This window comes from Calypte anna, chromosome 1, assembly GCF_003957555.1.
Source record: "Calypte anna isolate BGI_N300 chromosome 1, bCalAnn1_v1.p, whole genome shotgun sequence".
NCBI classification, from domain to species: Eukaryota; Metazoa; Chordata; class Aves; order Apodiformes; family Trochilidae; genus Calypte; species Calypte anna.
In genome coordinates this window covers 54,770,568-54,789,450 of record NC_044244.1, presented here as the reverse complement: position 1 = coordinate 54,789,450, position 18,883 = coordinate 54,770,568, and the positions used below count along the sequence as shown (strand labels likewise).

At 44.5% G+C, this 18,883-nt stretch overlaps 1 protein-coding gene across 1 annotated transcript in view; it reads left to right on the top strand.

Annotated features, from left to right (window-relative positions):
* The window catches only part of BTBD11 (BTB domain containing 11), a 180,280-nt gene that overhangs the window by 148,977 nt on the left and 12,420 nt on the right, over positions 1-18,883 (top strand). Inside the window, 5 exon segments of the mRNA XM_030453252.1 lie at positions 3,077-3,178; positions 4,284-4,377; positions 4,487-4,622; positions 6,357-6,577; positions 7,944-8,122. Coding sequence (XP_030309112.1) covers positions 3,077-3,178; positions 4,284-4,377; positions 4,487-4,622; positions 6,357-6,577; positions 7,944-8,122 — 732 coding nt within the window.

Sequence of the window (18,883 nt, the reverse complement as noted above, 5' to 3'; positions counted from 1 at the left end):
CCACTTGCAATGAATAGTGAAATCAAACTGCATTAGGTTACCACCGGGATTCACTGCACTGGGGTCAGGTCATGGGACTTACCTCACAGGTAATATTGGTTTAGTTGTGTTTGCACACTGCAAGTGAATACAGGCATTAGCAGTAGAAGGGAGCACAGCTCTAATGATATTGCAAGGACTCCCTGAATCTTGGCTGAGTTAAAATTAAGAGGGTAAAAGAAATTTCTGTCTGATAACCTTCCAAATTGGCTTGAGCCTTTCTATGCATTGGGGTGTTCCAGCTAAGCATCCCCAGAACACAAATGCAATGGAAGTTCCACTGTTTTGCTTTACAAAGTGCCTTGGGCTAAAAACTTGCATGAGGAGCTTGAAGCTTCCAGAATATAAACATCTCTTTGAAAGCACATCACAAACTCACACAATCTGTCCACCAAGCAGATTGTGGTCTGACTCTGAGCAATACAGGTATGTACATTTTTTAAAGAGACATTTGAAGATCTGTGAAAGAATTATTTGTTCATTATTCCAGTTTCAATTTGTTGAGGTCATGAGTAAATTAAGCTGTCTGCTTCACTTATCTGTGTTCCATCTGTTCTGTTTGGACTTGAGCGAGCTGATAAATTGTAGTCACTGCTTTCAGCCAGACATTTTGCACTTCTAAAAAATCTAATTTAAAAGTAGAAATGGATGTCACCTGTAATGACTGATAGTCATTACTATCTGATTGCTGTTCCATGGCTCAGGTGAAATCAGCTGATGATTTCAGTTCCACTGTCACCTCTTCCCTTTCCAAATTCAAGCAAACCACCCTGAAGACCTGTCAGTAATTGAATACTCCAACCCATGTTAGCACTCTCAATAGACAGACCTAAGACTGGATGAGCCTGGAGACTGATCTTCCCTTTAACCCTCTCTGTGTCTCAGAGGTGACTTGGCATTATTTGGTTCCTAGAACTAGTTTTCATTAGGAGCAGTTCTCCCAGTTGCTCCAGTAATCTTCCAGACTTGAACTACATCCAAATTTAAGCAGTTTTGTCTATCTGAAACTGCTGACATCTGAGAGAACAGCTCCACTGAGGAATGTGAACCTCCCTGATTCATTTATGTAGAGTGTTTGCTCTAAAATAAAATGAAAACACTTTGGGACAAGAACTGTGAATAATTATAGTGTGCAATTATGAGATGATTTGTGCATAACACAACCAACTGTGCAAATTGGGCAATTACAGGAAAAAAAAAAAAAGGCAAATCAACCATGAACAAAAATAAATACTCTGTCAGGTGCCTGCATCATTTTCTCCCTTTCACTTTGTGAATCAGCTATATATATAAGTTTCCAAAAGTAGCCTCAAATGCTGGGTGCCTCCCTTTTTGATTGCCCATCTTTAGCAAAAATGGACTAATTTCCAGATGTGCTGTGAAGTTCCAATTTGCTCTGGAGTTAATGGCACCCGTAGCTGCTCAGTAAAACTCAGCTGAGGCCTTAAAAGCCCAGTCAACCACAGGTCTTTTGCAAATACCATGTCAACTGGAAAGAACTCTAACCCAAAAAAAAAAAAGGAGCAAAGGAGTTAAAATGACTTTGTTTTCTTTGATGCTTGCCATGGGCTGCCCCAAACAGTGGTGAGAATCCATGCTTGAGGAGGAGCTGGGTATGTTCACTGAACCGTGACCCTGCCCATCCTCACCCTTCACTGCTCTTGCTCCCCAGCATTAAACCCCAGGACTTGAGCTTCTTGAGCCTCTTCCCTCTGAGCAAACCCAGACCCAAAGAAGCCTTGTGCCTGTGCTCAGACACCACTACACTTCTACTACTGCATTTTAGGCTTGCTCTTTGGCAAATCTGGGTGGTAACACCCAGGTGCTGGCTCAGATCCACTCTTCTGGCAAGCTGCAGGATCTGCATGGGCTCTTCAGATTTTGCCCTAATTCCTGTCCTTGGGACTGAGGGCCTGGCCATGAGCTTCTATCAAAATGCTGAATGTGGCACTTTTGTAAATGCGAGCTGCTAATGCATTTAATGAGTGGCCCTCCCCCCCTACATGGATAAAAGTACTTCAGACAAGGTAGAGAAAGCGTAGCTGACTGATGAGACAGAGAGATGGTGCATTTTTTACTCTGATTTTAATCCTTCTCTGAAGATAAATAATAAGATTTTAAATTTTAGTGTCACACTCCATTTGAGTGTGCAGTCTCGGATTGCAAACATTCATTAGATTTTACCATCTCTGCGAAGCTCATCAATATTAATACCCCCATCTTTGAGACAGGGAAACTGAATAAAAGAGTGGTTATTAATCTTCTCCAGTGTCTACATTAGAGGCACCAGGCACTGAGGCATAGAAAATGGAAGGAGAAATGTGAAAAATACCGTTTTGTTTTCTAAGGATATAGTTATCATCTCTTTTGACTGTCACCACGCTGCTCTTTTAACTTGACTCAGGCAGGAGACAGCAGTAAAAAGGAGATTTCTTAAAAAATCTCTGAAATGCTGCTCTGCCCCATCACTTCTCAGATGACTTTTTTCCTCCTGTGGGAGAGGAGGAACCTGGAAGCACATCTGTGAACTCTAGCATAGGGCTTGTGATGTGTCTTTCATAATGGCAGTGACAAAAGTCATAGTGATTTATGTAGAAATAATTCCTTTGGGCTTGGAGCAGTCCCAAGACCCGGGGTGGTTGATACACAATCTGGAGAAGTCAGTGGGAGTGGTCCTTAGCTGTATAAGCAACCTGATCCCTCCCTGCTTCCCCAGTGTGTGCTGCTGTTACCAGCTGTGGATGTTTTGACCTTGTGCAAAAGTATCTGGTGGCCAGTGGTTTAGATGGAGCTACAGTAGTTGGTAAAAAGACTTGATTTGGTATGAACTCTATTCAAGCTGTCAAATAAGCATGAACAGCTTTAATACTGAGAAAATTTTTGCAGGAAAAAAAAAATTAAGCCAATCATTTTATAAAGCACCTTTCCTAGGTTTTCTATTTCACTTACTCCCTCACATGCCTGGCTTTCAGGCAGGTTGAATTTTATTACGTATAGTATAGCTCTTTAAAAAAAAATAACTTTAATTTGTTTGTAGGTTGTCAGTACTGCTCATAAATACCCATCCGTCCACCCTGAGACCCGCCATTGGACAGCTCTGACATTTGCTGTGTTGCATGGACATATTCCTGTAGTTCAGGTATTATTGTATTTCCCTACCTGCATCTCATTCTTTTGTTTCTCCTCTTCAGTTCTAACTACATCCGCCTCAAACCAGTTTTGTCATACTCATATTGGTTACTTCTGCTTCTTCGAGAGTGTACTGATATATATATATATATATATAATAGACCTATTATATAATGGATATGGTATTCAAACTTTAACCAATATGAGGTTTAAAAAGGACAAATTTAAAGCAAAGTTGCACCAAAGAAAGTCTGACAACTCCTTGTGCTCCTTCCTGACCACTTGTTCTATATGTTTGTTTATTCATTCATGACACTTTCTTACACTATACTATTCTAGCAAACACGAAACCACTGCCTGGGTTGGGGAGAAGCCCTTGTGCTCCTCCAAAGGGGAAGAAGCACCCCCTCTCCTCACCCCAGTGAGGTGTTGCATGGGGTATACTGGTTCTGTGCTTTGGCATCTTGAAAGTCAAGAAGGTTTATTCTTCAAAACAGCTGTGTCTATGGCACACTTAATGAAGTGCCAAAAATGTAAAGGCCTCAAGACAGAAATGGTCAAGAGGGAGGTGGAGCAGAGGCTCCATCCCACTCTGCTTGGCCACTTTTGTTTTCAGCATTGTTGATATTTACATGGAAGTGTCCCTGATGGAGATCACAGATTTTGAATTCATTGTTTCCTAAATGTGGCTTTTCTTCTGGCCATGTCTTTATATAAAGGATGGAGGCAACCAAAATCTGATCCCTTTTAGGAAGGTGCTGATCTTCCAGAAGACTGTGAAGGAAGGATGCTTGTTGGGCTAATTTTTGGTACCTCCATCTTCAGTGCATTACTTCCTAATGCTGACTTTACATTTCCCATTCAAAAACACTGAGTTACACTTTTTTGGCTCTGAAGTTGGACACCAGTGCTCCTGGTGTCTGGCAGTGTAAAATGAGCGAAAAAAGGAATCAATTTGCCACTATGAAAAGATGGGCAAAATTTGCATGTCGCTTGTCTCCATTGTATCTGGTTTTCAGATAAAAGGCAGCATTAGGCTCTCATTTGTCACTGCTCATGAACTCTGAAAACCATGATACCCCCAGTTGCTCTAAGTAGTGAAATTTTCTTCCTAGCTGTTGCTGGATGCTGGAGCAAAGGTAGAAGGTTCCTTGGAGCATGGAGAGGAAAATTACTCTGAAACTCCTTTACAGTTAGCAGCAGCTGCTGGTAAGGACTTTCCCCTCCCACTGTAATAAATTCTTCATTTAGGATCTGTGGTCCAGGTGAGCACATACTGCATTTCAAAAGAAGTGAAAATCTGTCTCTTGACTTACAGGAAATTTTGAACTGGTCAGTTTGCTGTTGGAGCGCGGAGCTGATCCCATGATAGGAACAATGTACAGGAATGGCATTTCCATGACTCCACAAGGTGACATGAACTCTTTCAGTCAGGCTGCTGCACATGGACACAGGTAGAGTGGTAACAAGTCTAGTGGCATCCTTCAAGTGCTTATTTTTTGCCTGGGCATCCAGTTTGACCAGATGGGTGAAAGTTCTGCATGAACGATTGAACATGCCACCAACTGAGCAGAGAAGTAAGGCTTTTTGCTAGCATGTGAATTTAACCAGTTGGTGGTACAAGCTGCTTTTTGATAGCTGATAGAAAAAAAAAAACAACGAAGGGGACTCCTTGTGGTATGTTGCAATGCAATATTTGTTAAATGGTAGCTGATGTGATAGCAGAAAGGAATGCCAAAAACATTCCTTCTGAGTTTCTTGTTCACGTCTTTCTCAGGTTTGGGTGGATTTTGTCTGTACTGCTGCAGCCTTGTCATTGAACAGAGTTTCTGCATCTGTGTTTGTAGTAAAGTCCTGTGTGTCTTAATGCTGGATGTATGCTGCAAATTATAAAAAAAAAAAGTAACAAAATGGGAAATGAGCACCTGGCATGCATGATCTTGCAACACTCAAGAGATGACTGCAGTGTCTAATTCCATTGATTTAGTATTATGATCTTCACGTTCCTACTTTTCTGATTGTAGCCATCCAGAGGAACATAGATACAGGTTAGAGACAGTACCTACCATCTGTTTGCTTAGAGACAAGCTGCCAGTCCAACAACATGCTGATGGCATGTCAGGGCGGGTTCGCACAGCGCTGCCCACCTGCAGCCTGCGAGGGATCCCTGGGATGAAGAGGAGAGTTTTGGGTTTTGGAGCCTCACGTTCACTGCCTTGGCCTTGCTGCCAGGTGGTGTGATTGGGAGCTGCGTGTCTGAGAGGACTTGGGGCTTAAGCAAACCACCCTGCAGACCTCTCAGTCACTGAATACTCCAGCCCGTGTTGGAGCTTGGCTACTGACTGTGCATATCGCAGGCCCTGGCTCTGATGTTCCTACCTGCACACTGCTCGTGCGCGCTTCTGCCTCCTTCCCTCTCTGCCCCAGGTTTTTTTTTAGGGGACACACTATGCCCTGCTGCCACTCCACGCTGGGGGATAAGCAGGTGTAGGGAGGACTTCAGAGTACGAGGGAGGTGGGCTGGGAGTCGGCCTGGTTTCTCTTGTCACAGCTGCAGAAACCAAGAGCTGCCCCAGATCGATGAGGTTACGCTGGTGTGAACCTGAGGCTACTGCGTCTCTCTGAGTTTGGGCTTTGCTGTTTGATGGCCCAGCTGGATCAGTGGCATTGCAGGGTAGCCCCAGATGTGCTTGAACCTGCCCTGACTGGCCTCATTGAATGTCTTAGCTGCTCCAGCTTTCCCGGACTGCTTTGAGTGTTAATTTGAGTGGTGATGCTTTCAGTAGCTCCAGGCAGCTCCCTTCTCTCCGTGGTGCCAGTCCTGAGAGCTTGCCCAGAGGCACCTCAGCCTTTCCTGATTATGGGGAACACTCTTGGGTTGTGTTTAGCTCATGGGTCTCTAGTTGCCACAAGATGCCACCACATCTGTGGCATCTGTAGAGTTCCTATCATGACAGCAGCATCTTGAAGACGTGGCCCAGGCAGTGCAGGTGGGCTAGCAGGAGCAGGGACCGCCTCAGGTCTGCTCTCAGCTGGTCCTGCCATTAATTGGGAATGGTTTCCTGGATAGGTTGTCCTAACTTGCCGTGTCACAGCAAGCATCCTGGGCACAAGGGAAGCCCAGCTGCTGGTTCTGCTCGCCCACCCCTCTCTTCCCTTCCCTCTCACTGCCATGCTGTGGTTGACAGGAACGTCTTCCGTAAGCTGCTCGCTCAGCCGGAGAAGGAGAAGAGCGATATTCTGTCCCTGGAGGAGATCCTGGCGGAGGGGACGGACTTGCCAGACTCGGCGGCAGCCCCGCTCTGCGCCAGCCGCAACAGCAAGGCCAAACTGAAAGCCCTGAAGGAGGCCATGTACCACAGCGCTGAGCACGGCTACGTGGATGTCACCATTGACATACGGAGCATAGGTCAGTCCCGTCCCTCTCTCTTCTCTTCCTGGGGAGGGACAGCTGTAAAAAAAATGTGTCTCTCTTGACAGGCTGTTGTTTCAACAGAGAAAAAAAAAAAAAAAAAAAAAAAATTCTAACTTCCTCAAACTCAGTGGCAGGTTCCCAACCCATTTTGGCTCCACAGCATTAGAGTCCACTGATACTTTTCTGAAGGATGGTGTGGTTTCCACCAGCAGCCATCTTCACTGCTGCTTGACAGAGCATTAGCTAAGGCTCTGGGGCAGTGCGTGCCTCCTGCAGGCCACCTTCACTAGCTTGTCTTTGGCACTCTGCCATAAAGACTCCATCATTAAAAATAATCTATATTCTGAGGTTTGTGAACCTCAGAGAGCAGAAGTGGCTTCTCAGTGTGTGCCAACCCAGGGGCTTGAACATCAAACTAACCTGCTGGGAGATTGCTTCTGCCCATGGGGAGGGTAGCTAGGAATCAGACTGGGCAGGGTGTTTACCACCCCCACTAATCTGTGCTCAGAGACAGACCTGGTTGCCCAGCATGCCTCTGCCTGCTGCTCCCCTACAGCCCTGGAGGCATCCAGCATGGGTTGGGGTATGCAGTGGTCTTGAGCTCTATATGTGGGCTCAGCAAGCAAAGCACCAGATGATGAGGGAGAAGAGAGCAATGGGGCTGCTCTCCAGGCACTGGACATTTGCTGAAGGGGAAGGAAAAGCCTTCTCATAGCCAAACACCAGGCTTGCATTTCCTCCCACTCTGTTCTGCAAAAGCAGAAACTAGGTCATCTCCAGCCTGATGCCTGCAGAGGTACATTAGCTCTGTGTGCTTTTTTGCTCCATGGATGGGGAGCAGTTCCTGGAGAGTGGTTCAGCCACAACAAACTACTTGGAAAGGCTGATCTGCTTAGCTTGCCCAGTGCTGTTTAGGGAAAATGGTAGTGATCAGGAGACAACATGGGGTAGCGCTTAAAGAAAGTTTTAATCTGAAGACCAGCGGTTTGAATCCAGGTGGGAAATGACCAAAATGATTTTTTTTTACCATTTAATGGCTCTCCAGGGCCACATTCAAACAAATGAGCTAGTGTAAATCTAGTCTCCAAAAGGCTTTTGCATCGCAGAGCACCACAGCAATTACCACAAATTGGCAGTCTCAGCAGACGAGCTGAGGGCTAGATGAGCAGAGAGACCACAGTCTTCTCTTAGGCACTTGGAGGAGAGCCTCTGGGCACTAGGTTGTTCTCAACTGGGGATAAATAGAAATTTGATTTCTAGGCTTATTTGGCAGCTTTTGCTTAAAATCTGAATATTAACATAACTAAGGGTTACACATCCTTCTCTGAAGATGGGAATGAGTTCTGTCCTCCATCCATAGGTGTTCCCTGGACGCTGCACACGTGGTTGGAGTCCTTGCGTACATCCTTCCAGCAGCACCGACGACCCCTGATCCAGTGCTTGCTGAAGGAATTCAAATCCATTCAGGAAGAAGAGTACACAGAGGAACTCATCACACAAGGGTTGCCTCTGATGTTTGAGATACTGAAAGCCAGCAAGGTAGGAGAAATCATTTGTTTTATGGGCATCTGCCTCATTCCTGTTCCATAAGATACAAAGCTTGCAATGTTGTTTTTCCACAGATTTTCCCAACCCTTTTTGGGACCGTATAGGATTATTATTATTTGTATGATCTGCCTCTGGGGTTTTTTCACTGTAGAAGCATGAGTTAAAACACACAAGATAATCACATTCACTGCCAGAACAGCTTAAAACTGACACTAACAATAAGCTGGAGAGACAACAGTGGCTGATGCATAGTAGAGAAATTAAAGTCAAAAGGGTCACTGCAGTCTGGCAAGAGATTTTGATCACCAAATCAAACCAACAAGTAACTTTATCCAGCTTGTTTTACAGGACCATACAACAAAGCTAACATTCCTATTTGCTTTGGATTTCTTTAACCTCTCACATGACTTTCTCTTTCCTTGATGAGGGATTTGGACTCTTAAACTTGTAGTACACAACAGGATATGTTTCTAAAATCAACTCTATGAGTGTTTTTACTTGCAGCCTCCCCAGATTTATTCTTTCAGCTGATATTTTCTTAGCCAGACAAATCAGACTAACACAACTTTTTGAGTGAGGTACCATTGTGTATGGAAAGGGGATAATGACGGGGCAGGCAAAAAGAAGAAAATGTCTAGTGAAGGCTTGATACTTCCTTCTAAAACTTGTTATAACCAACAGTCTTTTTTCTACTGGTCTCCCTGGCAGTCTGTCACTCCCAAGGAATGCTCTGTCAGTGATGGAAAGCATCAAAAGGATTTTTTTTTTCTTATGCACCACAGTACATGTTGGCATGGTCTTTTAATCATTTAACTGGGAATCAAGAGACATTTCTCACTCAACTCTACATGTAACTGAAAGGAGCAAATCGTTTTTAGCACCTGCAGCAATAACCTAAATAATGTGAAAATGGAAGAGGTTCTGGTGCTCGGTACTTTAAAAGTTCCAGAATTTTAGTACAGCTAGAGAAAGCCTACGTGGATTTATTTCTTATATCCTGCTGCAAAAGAGTGCTTGGGCTGTAGTCCCAAGCAAATTTTGAGCATTTGTTCTGGCAGATTTTCTGATTTTTACTCCCTTGAGCCTTGCATTTGGGATTACTTTGTATTGGATGGAAATTTACAGAGAATGTTTGAGACAGCTTTTAGGAAATAATTCCAGAGCCTAGGATTTTTAGATTCCTTGTTCTGAACTCACTTGTGTTAATGTATGTTCATCCAGACATTACCAGCAAGGTGCTGTTTGGTTTGAAAGCTGATACAAAACTAATCGTATTGAAAACTTAACAGAGATTAAACTTAGGCCTTGTAATTCAGGATGAGGGATGTCTTTAATTTGTGTTCCCCTGGGTGATTAAAGCCAAAGCCAGTGATCATCGTTACAGTAAGTTATTTACATAGGATTATACCTCTGGGACATGGTAGACTGGGTCTTCCTGAGTCTGGGAAACAGAAACAAGTAAGAGTGCTACCTTCTGATTGGGGTTCATTTGACACCTAAAATGTGAAGGGGTGAAACAACTTTAATAAAACCCCTGATAAACCGTACATGACAAAAAAGGAATCTGGGCTGATCTTTATTCCTGCCTCTGGGCCTAGGGGAACAGCCTGTCTTCACTCTTCATGAGCATGCATGTTCACAAACACACACACAAACACTGCTTCATATTTGTAGAAAAATAATGAATCATTCTGGGACACTGTAAGGGTTTACAAATTGTCTGCAAATGGGATGAAATATTGCAGCAATGGTCTTGTCGAAATGGCCTCTCACAAAGCTCTCCTAGGCAGAAATGGGAACAGACTCTATGCAACCGTTTGGAAGGAATAAAATAAATTCATTTGTAGGAGAATGAGCCAATAAAAGTTCTCCCTAGTCACTCTGTAGAAGATATTGGAGGAGGCTGAGGAAAGCTGAGATTCAAAGGATCTTCTGTTCCCCTTCTCTGGAAGGACTGAGAGCAGAGACTGTTCTTTATATATACCCACAGAATGGAAATCTCCTTTAAGAGGTACAGAAGGAAGTAACCATGGTTCACATCCCTCTGTTTTGACAGCAAATTGTAGGCTCTGCATTTTGTAGATCTGTGGGGAGAGGACTTTGATTTGTTCACATAGACATCCTTTTCCCTGTGTGCTGGGAACTTTGAGAGATATTACATCTTGATAAGCATCACATTCTGGCCCAGTACATTTCCTTAATGAGTTTTTTCAGGGCAAAAAGAATAAAATAAGCAACTAGGACTCATTGAGCCACTTAGCATTTCTTGGCTGATGTAAAGCAAAATGTCCCATTTGCTACATATTGTGACGCTCAGTATATTTTAATTGCATGGTAACTTGCACCTAATAGAAATGGCATTTTACATTCCTATAAATAGTTCCAACTATCCCCTAATCTCAGAACAATTTACCAATATTAATGAGTTGAGATGGGGAGGGAGATCTTATCTCTCCTCCATGAACAGGGAAACTGAGGTAATTAAACAGCCAGATTTTCAATGTCTTGTAGAAAAACAGTCTTATCCACAGAAGCTGTGACAACCTGGGTAAGCCAGACAGTAATTTGTAGTTTGAGTAATTTGGCCAGAGAAGCTTTCCAAAACTAAAAAACCCTTTTCCTTCTACTTACCACTGTTATTCAAAATATTCATTCAGGGTCCAGTACTGGAGTCCAGTTCTGAAGTCCCCAACACTGGGGGTATAGGAGCAAGTCCAGAGAGTCATGAAGATGGTCAGAGGGCTGGAGTACCTCTCCTGTGTAGACAGGATGAGAGAGCTGGAGTTGTTAAGCCTGGAGAAGAATTATAGCAGCCTTCAAATACCTGAAGGGGGCCTACAGGAGAGCTGGAGAGGGACTTTTTATAAGTGCATGTAGTGATAGTCCAAGGGGGAATAGCTTTAACCTGGAAGAGGGCAAATTTAGATGAGACATTAGTAAGATCTTCTTTCCTATGAGGGTGGTGAGACACTGGCACAGGTTGCCCAAAGAAGCTGTGGCTGCCCCCTCCCTGGAAGTGTTCAAGGCCAGGTTGAATGGGGCTTTGAGTAACCTGGTCTAATGAGAGGTGTCTCTGTCCATAGCAAGGGAGCTGGAAGTAGATGATCTTTGAGGTCTCTTCCAACCTAAACCATTCTAGGATTGTGTGATCCCAGGCCATGCAAAAAGGCCAGGTACTACAAAACTTAAAACATTAAATTAAAAATAACCAGTACCTACAAGAACACCATCGACTACCTGGAATCCCTTTTCTCTTATGTTTTTTTAAATGCCTGTTCCTAGGGTCCAGATCTGAGTCCTCTGCCACCAGCCAGCACTGGTGCTGGTGTGCTGCAGGGTGGTAGGGTGGCACTCCATTCCCATTTATGTCTTACGACACTGACAATAGAAATAAAAATAAAATTTGCAGAAGTCCTGGTGCTGAACCACAGAATGGCAACAAAAACTGACAAATCAGGCAAAACTGGCTGAGCTGAAGTCCCTGGTTTTATTGTCTTTCTTCAAGCTGTGAAATAAGCAGGGGATAACAGTGAATAGATTGCACTTCAGTTGTTTGCTCCTCCACTAAAGCCCTGGAGGAGGACTTCCTACAGCAGAAATGAAGGTTTGATACCCAGCTCCTGGTGGCTTCCAGTGGGATGGAGCACTTTCATTTCCTTTCATGCCTTTAAATGTCTTTATCAGATGCACCATTGAGAATTGGATGGAGAGTGGAGAAGTGACACTATTTCCATGCTGGCAAGGCAGAGCTGTGAGAAAAGGCAGAGAATGGCTCTGCACTCACTCCCCTCCTGTGGTTTCTGCTGTCATGCAGTGAGCTTGGGTCATTATCAAACCAAAGACCACAGACAAAGTACTCTGGGAGAAAGCATCATCAGTGGAAAGGATGAAGAGATTGATTTAAGGTACTTCAGAGCAAGAGAAACTCAAACCAGGAAAGCTCTGACTCTACACCTGTCAGTGACGTGCTGGGGGTGAGTTTGGGCTACCAGATGAGGAGGAAAGAGTCTGCCACTTTGGGATGGATTGAATCTCCTTGGCAGACAAGCACACAAACATAACCTGTGAGAAGTGGTTTGGAGATGAAAGCTGAAGAGACACTTCTGGGAGTGAGTAGCCCTGAGCTAAATATTAGCTGCTGCAAAGAGCAGATTTGAGTCCTCTAAAGCTAAGAGGACACTGGAGAACCTGTTACAGAATAAGGATAGGAAGATGCAGTCAGATTCCTGAATGCCAGTATATCTGTGCTGTGATCTTTGAAAACTGGGGAACCCCCCCTAAACTTTTCACTGAAAGCTCTCTTTTGCCTCTAGATGAGGTTGAGATTTGCTGGGTTGAGCTGGATTTCCCTCTTGCCCCTGGTCAGAGGGGACCATATTTGCCTGAGGATTGGTTGTGCTTTAGGGCTGGCACAAAGAAAGAGATTGGACCCCCCTAAATAGAGACTTCTAAAGGAGCTTCCTGGAGGTTGCACCCAAATCTATGGGCTTGCAGTGTCCGAGTTGGGGGTTGCAGGTCAGTTCTGTTTTTGCAGGGAGGTTCTCTTGAGTATAACGTGGCTGAATGTGTGAGATGCTTCTTTGTCCCATGTTTTATTATAATCCTGGAGGCTGTTTTCATTTTGACCTTGGACATTTCTACAGCCTGAAAGAGAGAGACTCAAAACTGCAACCTTGGAATTTAAACACATCTTCGAAGTTAAACACCCTTGGAAAAAGATGGTTTTAGATTTCCACTCTGGAGATCAGTGTGAGCTTGAGCTGTCATTAAAATCACCCAGCTCCATCCATGCAGATGAGCCAGCACAGTTGCACTCTTGCAGTATGAGATTATGAGCCTGTTATATCCATTGCTTTTTCTGAACACAGAAATTTAGATCAGATTGACCTTGTCCTAGTTTTTGTGAACAAGTTTTTTGGTTTTTAGTTCCAAATAATCACTCTTTTCTTCAGCACGTGTATTGAATGCACATGCTGAAGTGTAGTCTACCTGGCACTGAGGTGCTTCACTCCAGGAAACATGGTTAAGGACTACAGGTATTCTTCCTACTGTGTTGTCCAAGCCAGAATCAGCTTGAAAAGTCATGTGAGAAGTTCTTCATTGCCCTTCCTCAGTTGCATTCTGCAACTTTCTCTTCATCCTTGCCATCAGTAACAAGGTACTTTCTTTTAAAATTTAGACCACTGGTGAGGTGTTGAGCTGTGCAGCTAGGCTTGTTGAAACATGGAGAAAACTGCTTTGGAAAGATGTTTCATGGAAATTTGCAATTCCTTCAGAGTTTCACAAACTGTAAATTGCATTGCTACCTACAGGCAGCTGAAGAAAGCCACAGGGTTGCACAAACTCTTTTGGCAAAGAAGCTGTGGATGCCCCAATCCCTGAAAGTGTTCAAGGCAGCGTTAGATGGGGCTTTGAGCAATGTGATCTAGTGGAACGGATCTCTGCCCATCCAGAGGGGTCAGAACTAGGTGATCTTTAAGGTCCCTTCCAACCCAAACCATTCTATGATTCTGTGAAGGCTGAGATATTTGAATAGCTGCCATCAGTCTGGTGCCAACAGTTACTGAGAACAAACATTTAAAACAATTCAAACAAAACAAAAATTCAAAACAATTACCAATTTTTAAAATTCAAAAGTATTCAGGCTTGTGAGTATCTTGAGAAACCTGACCTATATAATTTAAAAGCTAAAGTACTCTTTCAGCAATGACTTTGCCACTTAGAAGCCAAAAACTTTAGAAAGCAAAGTTTTAGGGTTTTTTAAATATATTTTTTCAGAACAGAAGCATGTAGCCTCTGTCACAGATGCAGTAACTACTGAAAAAATGTTAATGTCTTCAACAAACAGAAAAGCAGCAGGAAAGGCTGAAACACCTGCCTTCTCTTTTGCAACAAAATGTTCAGAAGCTGAAGCTTGGAATAAGCATCCTGTTCCTTTATTGCTGCTGTCTTTCTGGATTTAATTTCTCTAAAACAAATGTCGGGAGGGTTTCCTCAAAGAATGTCAACGTTTCAGCTTGTATGTCTGTTCTGCAAAGTCCAGGCACGGTGGTCAGCAAACATCAGCTTTCCCCCTGGGTCTGCACGTGACCTTAGAAAGTGACACTGGATGGTGAAGGAGCTAGAAAATTCCCCTTTTTCTCCCTTGCTTCGTGATGGGCTGAAATGAGTATTTAAGATGGGCTTCAGTGAAGCTCTGTCTTGCTGTCTGAAACCAGGATACCCTTGTTCTGCTGGAAGGGCTCAGGTCAAAAGGAAAAGGTGACTCCTGTATGGCACGTGGGCCAGCACTGGGTCATGTTGAGCTCTGAGGGGAAAGCCTTCCCTTGGGAGAGTGCTGTGCATGTTTCTTCTGCCTGTAGACCACATCAGAAAAGACCCCTTGATGCTGGGTGAAATTTTACTTTCTTGTTAACTGCTTTTCAACAGAAAGTTGAGTTTTGCTATAATGACGAGCTAAATTAGAATATTTGTTCTCTACTGAATACTTTACTTTTCTTGAAAATTAACACCTGAAAATGGAGTATTTTGGCTGACACCTGAAATACTTTAAATGCCTTCCCACAGAGAAGGCAGACACACCAAAACGAGCACTAAAAGAAAAACCCAGAGGACATTCCAGGATGCTACAGTGCCCACTTAGGTGTTTCATGGAGTATCTCATGCCCTTCTGTGTGTCAGCTCGTGCCCAGCCTGTGCTCAGTGATTATTTTTCGGCTGGGACTTTTAAATAATTTCCTAAGGCAGGTTTCACTGTTCTCAAGTAATTGCAGTGATCTGTTAACATTGCCTGTTGACATTTGTAGTGCTTCTGTGTCTAAACAGTTCAGAGTAACCAGGACGCAAGTTATCCACACATGTACGTCGTGCATTCTCCATGTGAGATTTGAACACCAGGTACTGAGTGGCATGTTAGTTATAGACTGTTAACCCTGTCTAATGCTTTTGTAACACAAACTAACACAGGTTTGATTTTTTTTCCCTACCCTTTGTCTGTCTTCTAAAATGCTTTCCTGCCAGAGGCAGGAGCCGTTTCTTCATTTACAATAAATAAATGCTGTAGATGTGACACCTGCCCTTTTCTGGGCTCTCACCCAGGGATTAGACTGTGCCCAGGGATCTGAGCTTTTTACATACAATGCACAGCTGTGATATAAAGAGCTTTTTGAAAGGGAGGCTTGGCAGCTTTCCCAGAAGCTAACTGAAGGGTTCATTTGTGCCTTACCTGTGATTAATTATTTTCTGTTTGTATTTGCAGTGGATGGACTTGAGCCCGGCACTAACAAAACCCATTTTGTTGTTTAGTTCACTGCTTCTAACTATATCTCCAACCTCTGGGGCTTCCCTACCTTTCCAACTGTTGACTAATATTATTTATGTGTATGCTACTCAATCATCTAGGAGTGACCCTCTAAAATGGCATTTAATCAGTTTTGAGGCAGCTGGCAAAAGTGAATTATGCAAGAGGACCATAGTGGAAACACCTAGGAGAGGAGGTTCAGGGATATGGTAGAGAAAAGTCTTACAGAGTTCGAGTGCTCAGGGCTTGGGGGCTTGCAAAAAGCTTTTTCCATCACTTCACTATCAATTCTTCATGGGAAGAGGGGAACATAAACAGAGAAATAAATCAAGAGTATCCCAATGTGTCATGGGAGAAAGTTCACGGATGAACCCATGGTCCTCAATGGGCTCAGGGTATCCTGAGACTCTGTCACTGCTGGGGCAGCTGCTGGGGACCATTTGTGAAATGGATGACTCCAAACAGTGCTTCTGCTGCTTTGCATTTAGCAGAGTGTTGCAAAATATCGCAGTCCTTGGGACCAGGGAGAGAAGAGATACCTTTGGGAGCACCTTTGTTCTCTGAGCAGCTTGGTTTCTCTGCTTGCTGGGGAGCTGTATATTGGCAGGCAGAAACCAAGACCAGAAGAGTAAGTGTGTTACTTTTCTGCCTAATATGGTGAGCTTTTGATTTTGAGAATTGGTGGTAGAGGAATTTGAGGGCCTGGCAAACTTAGGTTAAAATGCCACCCACTAATGGAGCTGAGCTGGTTGAGAGTGACACCGATAGAAGGAAAACCCAAAGTACTGCTTGGGACTTCAGAGGCAAAGAGAAACGGCCTAATTGTTACCACTGTAGAGGGCAGCCACCTGGAGGTGGTGACATTTCTACAGGCCTCTAAGGACAACTGAGGAGTCCAGAGATGTGGTGTGGGAATGGGGGAGAACTTCTGAATCTGAGCCAACTTTTCTGCTTGGCAGTTTGGAGCACAGCCACCAAGATGACACTTCTCTTCCACAGGTACTAGACAAAACTGGCTATGTATTTCCCAGCTCTGTCCTGCCTGTAGAACCACATCCCATAATAGCTATGCTGGGTTGAACTGAGTAAACTGGAATGGAGCAAGCTCTCCTTAGTATGTGTCTGGAAGAGCCCTTCCTGAGTCTTGCCACAGGCCTTCATCAGATGGACATTAAGGAAAAAGTACCCCTGCATTGCCCACCCAGGTCTTCACCTCTTTTCAGATCAATCATTTCTGCTCCAGCAACTTAAAACCCCTCATCTTTGCTTCAAAAGAATGTATTAATTCCCCCTCACAGTTCAAGAGCATTCACCAGGAGTGGGGAATTCCTTTAGATCTCTGCTGAAGAATGCTTTTAAGTCAGGAGACCGCTTGTATCTACAAAGCAAACTTGCTTGCTCAACGACCAACTCTCTGTTGGAAGCACATCTCCCTCAAAAGATTCACAGTTGTTCCCTGTTCCCTCTTGCCTAAGTGTAAACTACCCCATGGCTACGTAAATATTTTTATTATATCCTATGCCAAGCTTTTTTCCCCACTCCCACAGTAGTAGATGCGCATCGGCTCCTTTTGACTACAGATGCACGCCCATGTCTGAAAGGAAGCTGGACTTGCTCCAGAGCTCAGCCTCACACATCCTGGCACAATGTGTTCCAACATCAGACTGGAGCAAGAAAACAAGCTTGGGTTTGCTCCTCCAGCGTTCGTCTTGCCACACAGAAGTGCTGCAGTGAGCTCGTACAGCTGTTCTTTCAGTCGGCTGGTAGGCTGAGAGGATAAATGGGAAAGAATTACCCAGCTTGGTGTGTTTTAACTGGGATGATTGTGATAACCAGGGTGGCTTCTCAGCTTCCTGGCATGGGCACCATGCAAGAGGGAAGGCTGAATAGGCTGGACATGTCCTCCTGTCTGCCAGTGCTGGTGCCCCAACTCATGGACTCAAACAGCTCAGCTTCTCCAAGAGAAGGATTTGACTTTAAAAATCTATTTTTTTCCCCAGCCATCCAGGTTCAAACAAAAGCATCCTTTTTTTCTCTCATCTGTGCTGCATCTTTCTCCCTGGTTTATTTGGAAAGCCAGCAGAGGCTGTGTGGGGAGCACATTCAGTACCAAAGACCTGCAAATTTGGCTGTGTGCAGAGTGGTGTGGGAGGCAAGCTTGACCTGCTGCAATAGCTCACTTGCTCCCCTCCCTGTGTCTTGGGGACAAAACTTGCTGCTGTTAATAATGACTCTAAATGAGCTCATCCTTCAGCTTTCTAGCAGAACAGATTTCTTGGTCTTTCAGTGTCATCTGTTTTAAGTATTTAACATTATCAACAGAAGGCAAAGGTCTCCAACCTCCTCTCTACCAAAGGAGAGTGGTGTCCTGCGTTGGAGCTCTGAAGCTCTGCAGTGCATTGAGCCACCATCTGTTTGATGGCCCTGCTTTCTTTGATGCACCCATCCTAGGCTCTCTTTTCCCTGTTCTATGTCTTAGGTTCTGTGTCTTACGTGAACATGTTGTGCTAACCAGATCTTAGTTTACACCATGTTTTTCACAAGCTTGTGGGCAGTCAGTGTCAAGGTGGCTTTATATGGGATTGTGCCTGCAGGCACAATGGATGCAGGCTTTATAATGGGATTGTGCCCAGGGAGCTGGCAGCACCTCACTTGTGTAGGGAGGCTCCCGTCGGGTGGTCTGCATGTGTGGCCCATCCATCATGTTGGTTGGACTTAGGAGCAGGGATCTCCTTCTCACACCTCTATGACTGGTATTGGCCCATTCTTCCCTGGTTGTCTGCACCTGGATGTCCTGATACCCGGTGCTGTGGCTTGGACCTTAGTGTGAAACTTTCAGCTTCTCACGAGGTGCTGAAAGGTTGATATTCAGACTTCCCAACAACCCATTCCCATAGGCATTCCTGAAAGGAGGAGATGCATTGCCTTTATTGACGTAATTTGTGTTTTCACAAAGCTACTGCCCAGGCACAGCTGTAGCTGGAACTGGTGAGTTCACGGACCCACTAGAACCACAGTGACAGACAGGACCAGAGGCTCTCCTCCTCAGTGCAGTTACTCTGCTTTTATTCACTCCGAGTAAAGGTGAGCATTGGTCTTCCAATTATGCCTCTCCTCTCCGGAAGCTTCCCTCTGCTCTCAGCCACAGAATACATCTCCTGTTGTATTTGCAGACTTTCTTAGAGTCTGCTGGATCCAACTGGGAGCTGCCCTGCTGGTAATCAGCATCCCCCTGGACGTGCTCCTCCCTGGCTGACTCAGTCGGCCGCAGCGCTTCGGCGCAGCCCTTCCAAGCAGAGAGGCAATTGCTCTTTCTGTCTTGTCTGTCTAGAGCTCTTCCCCCAAGCCCTCCCGGCGGCTGAGTCACTTCCTCCTTTAAATCTGGCCTTAAATCTTCCTTTTCTCTTCTCCCTGTGATTCACTACCTTTGTGAAGCGCTTTGCAGAGCTCTG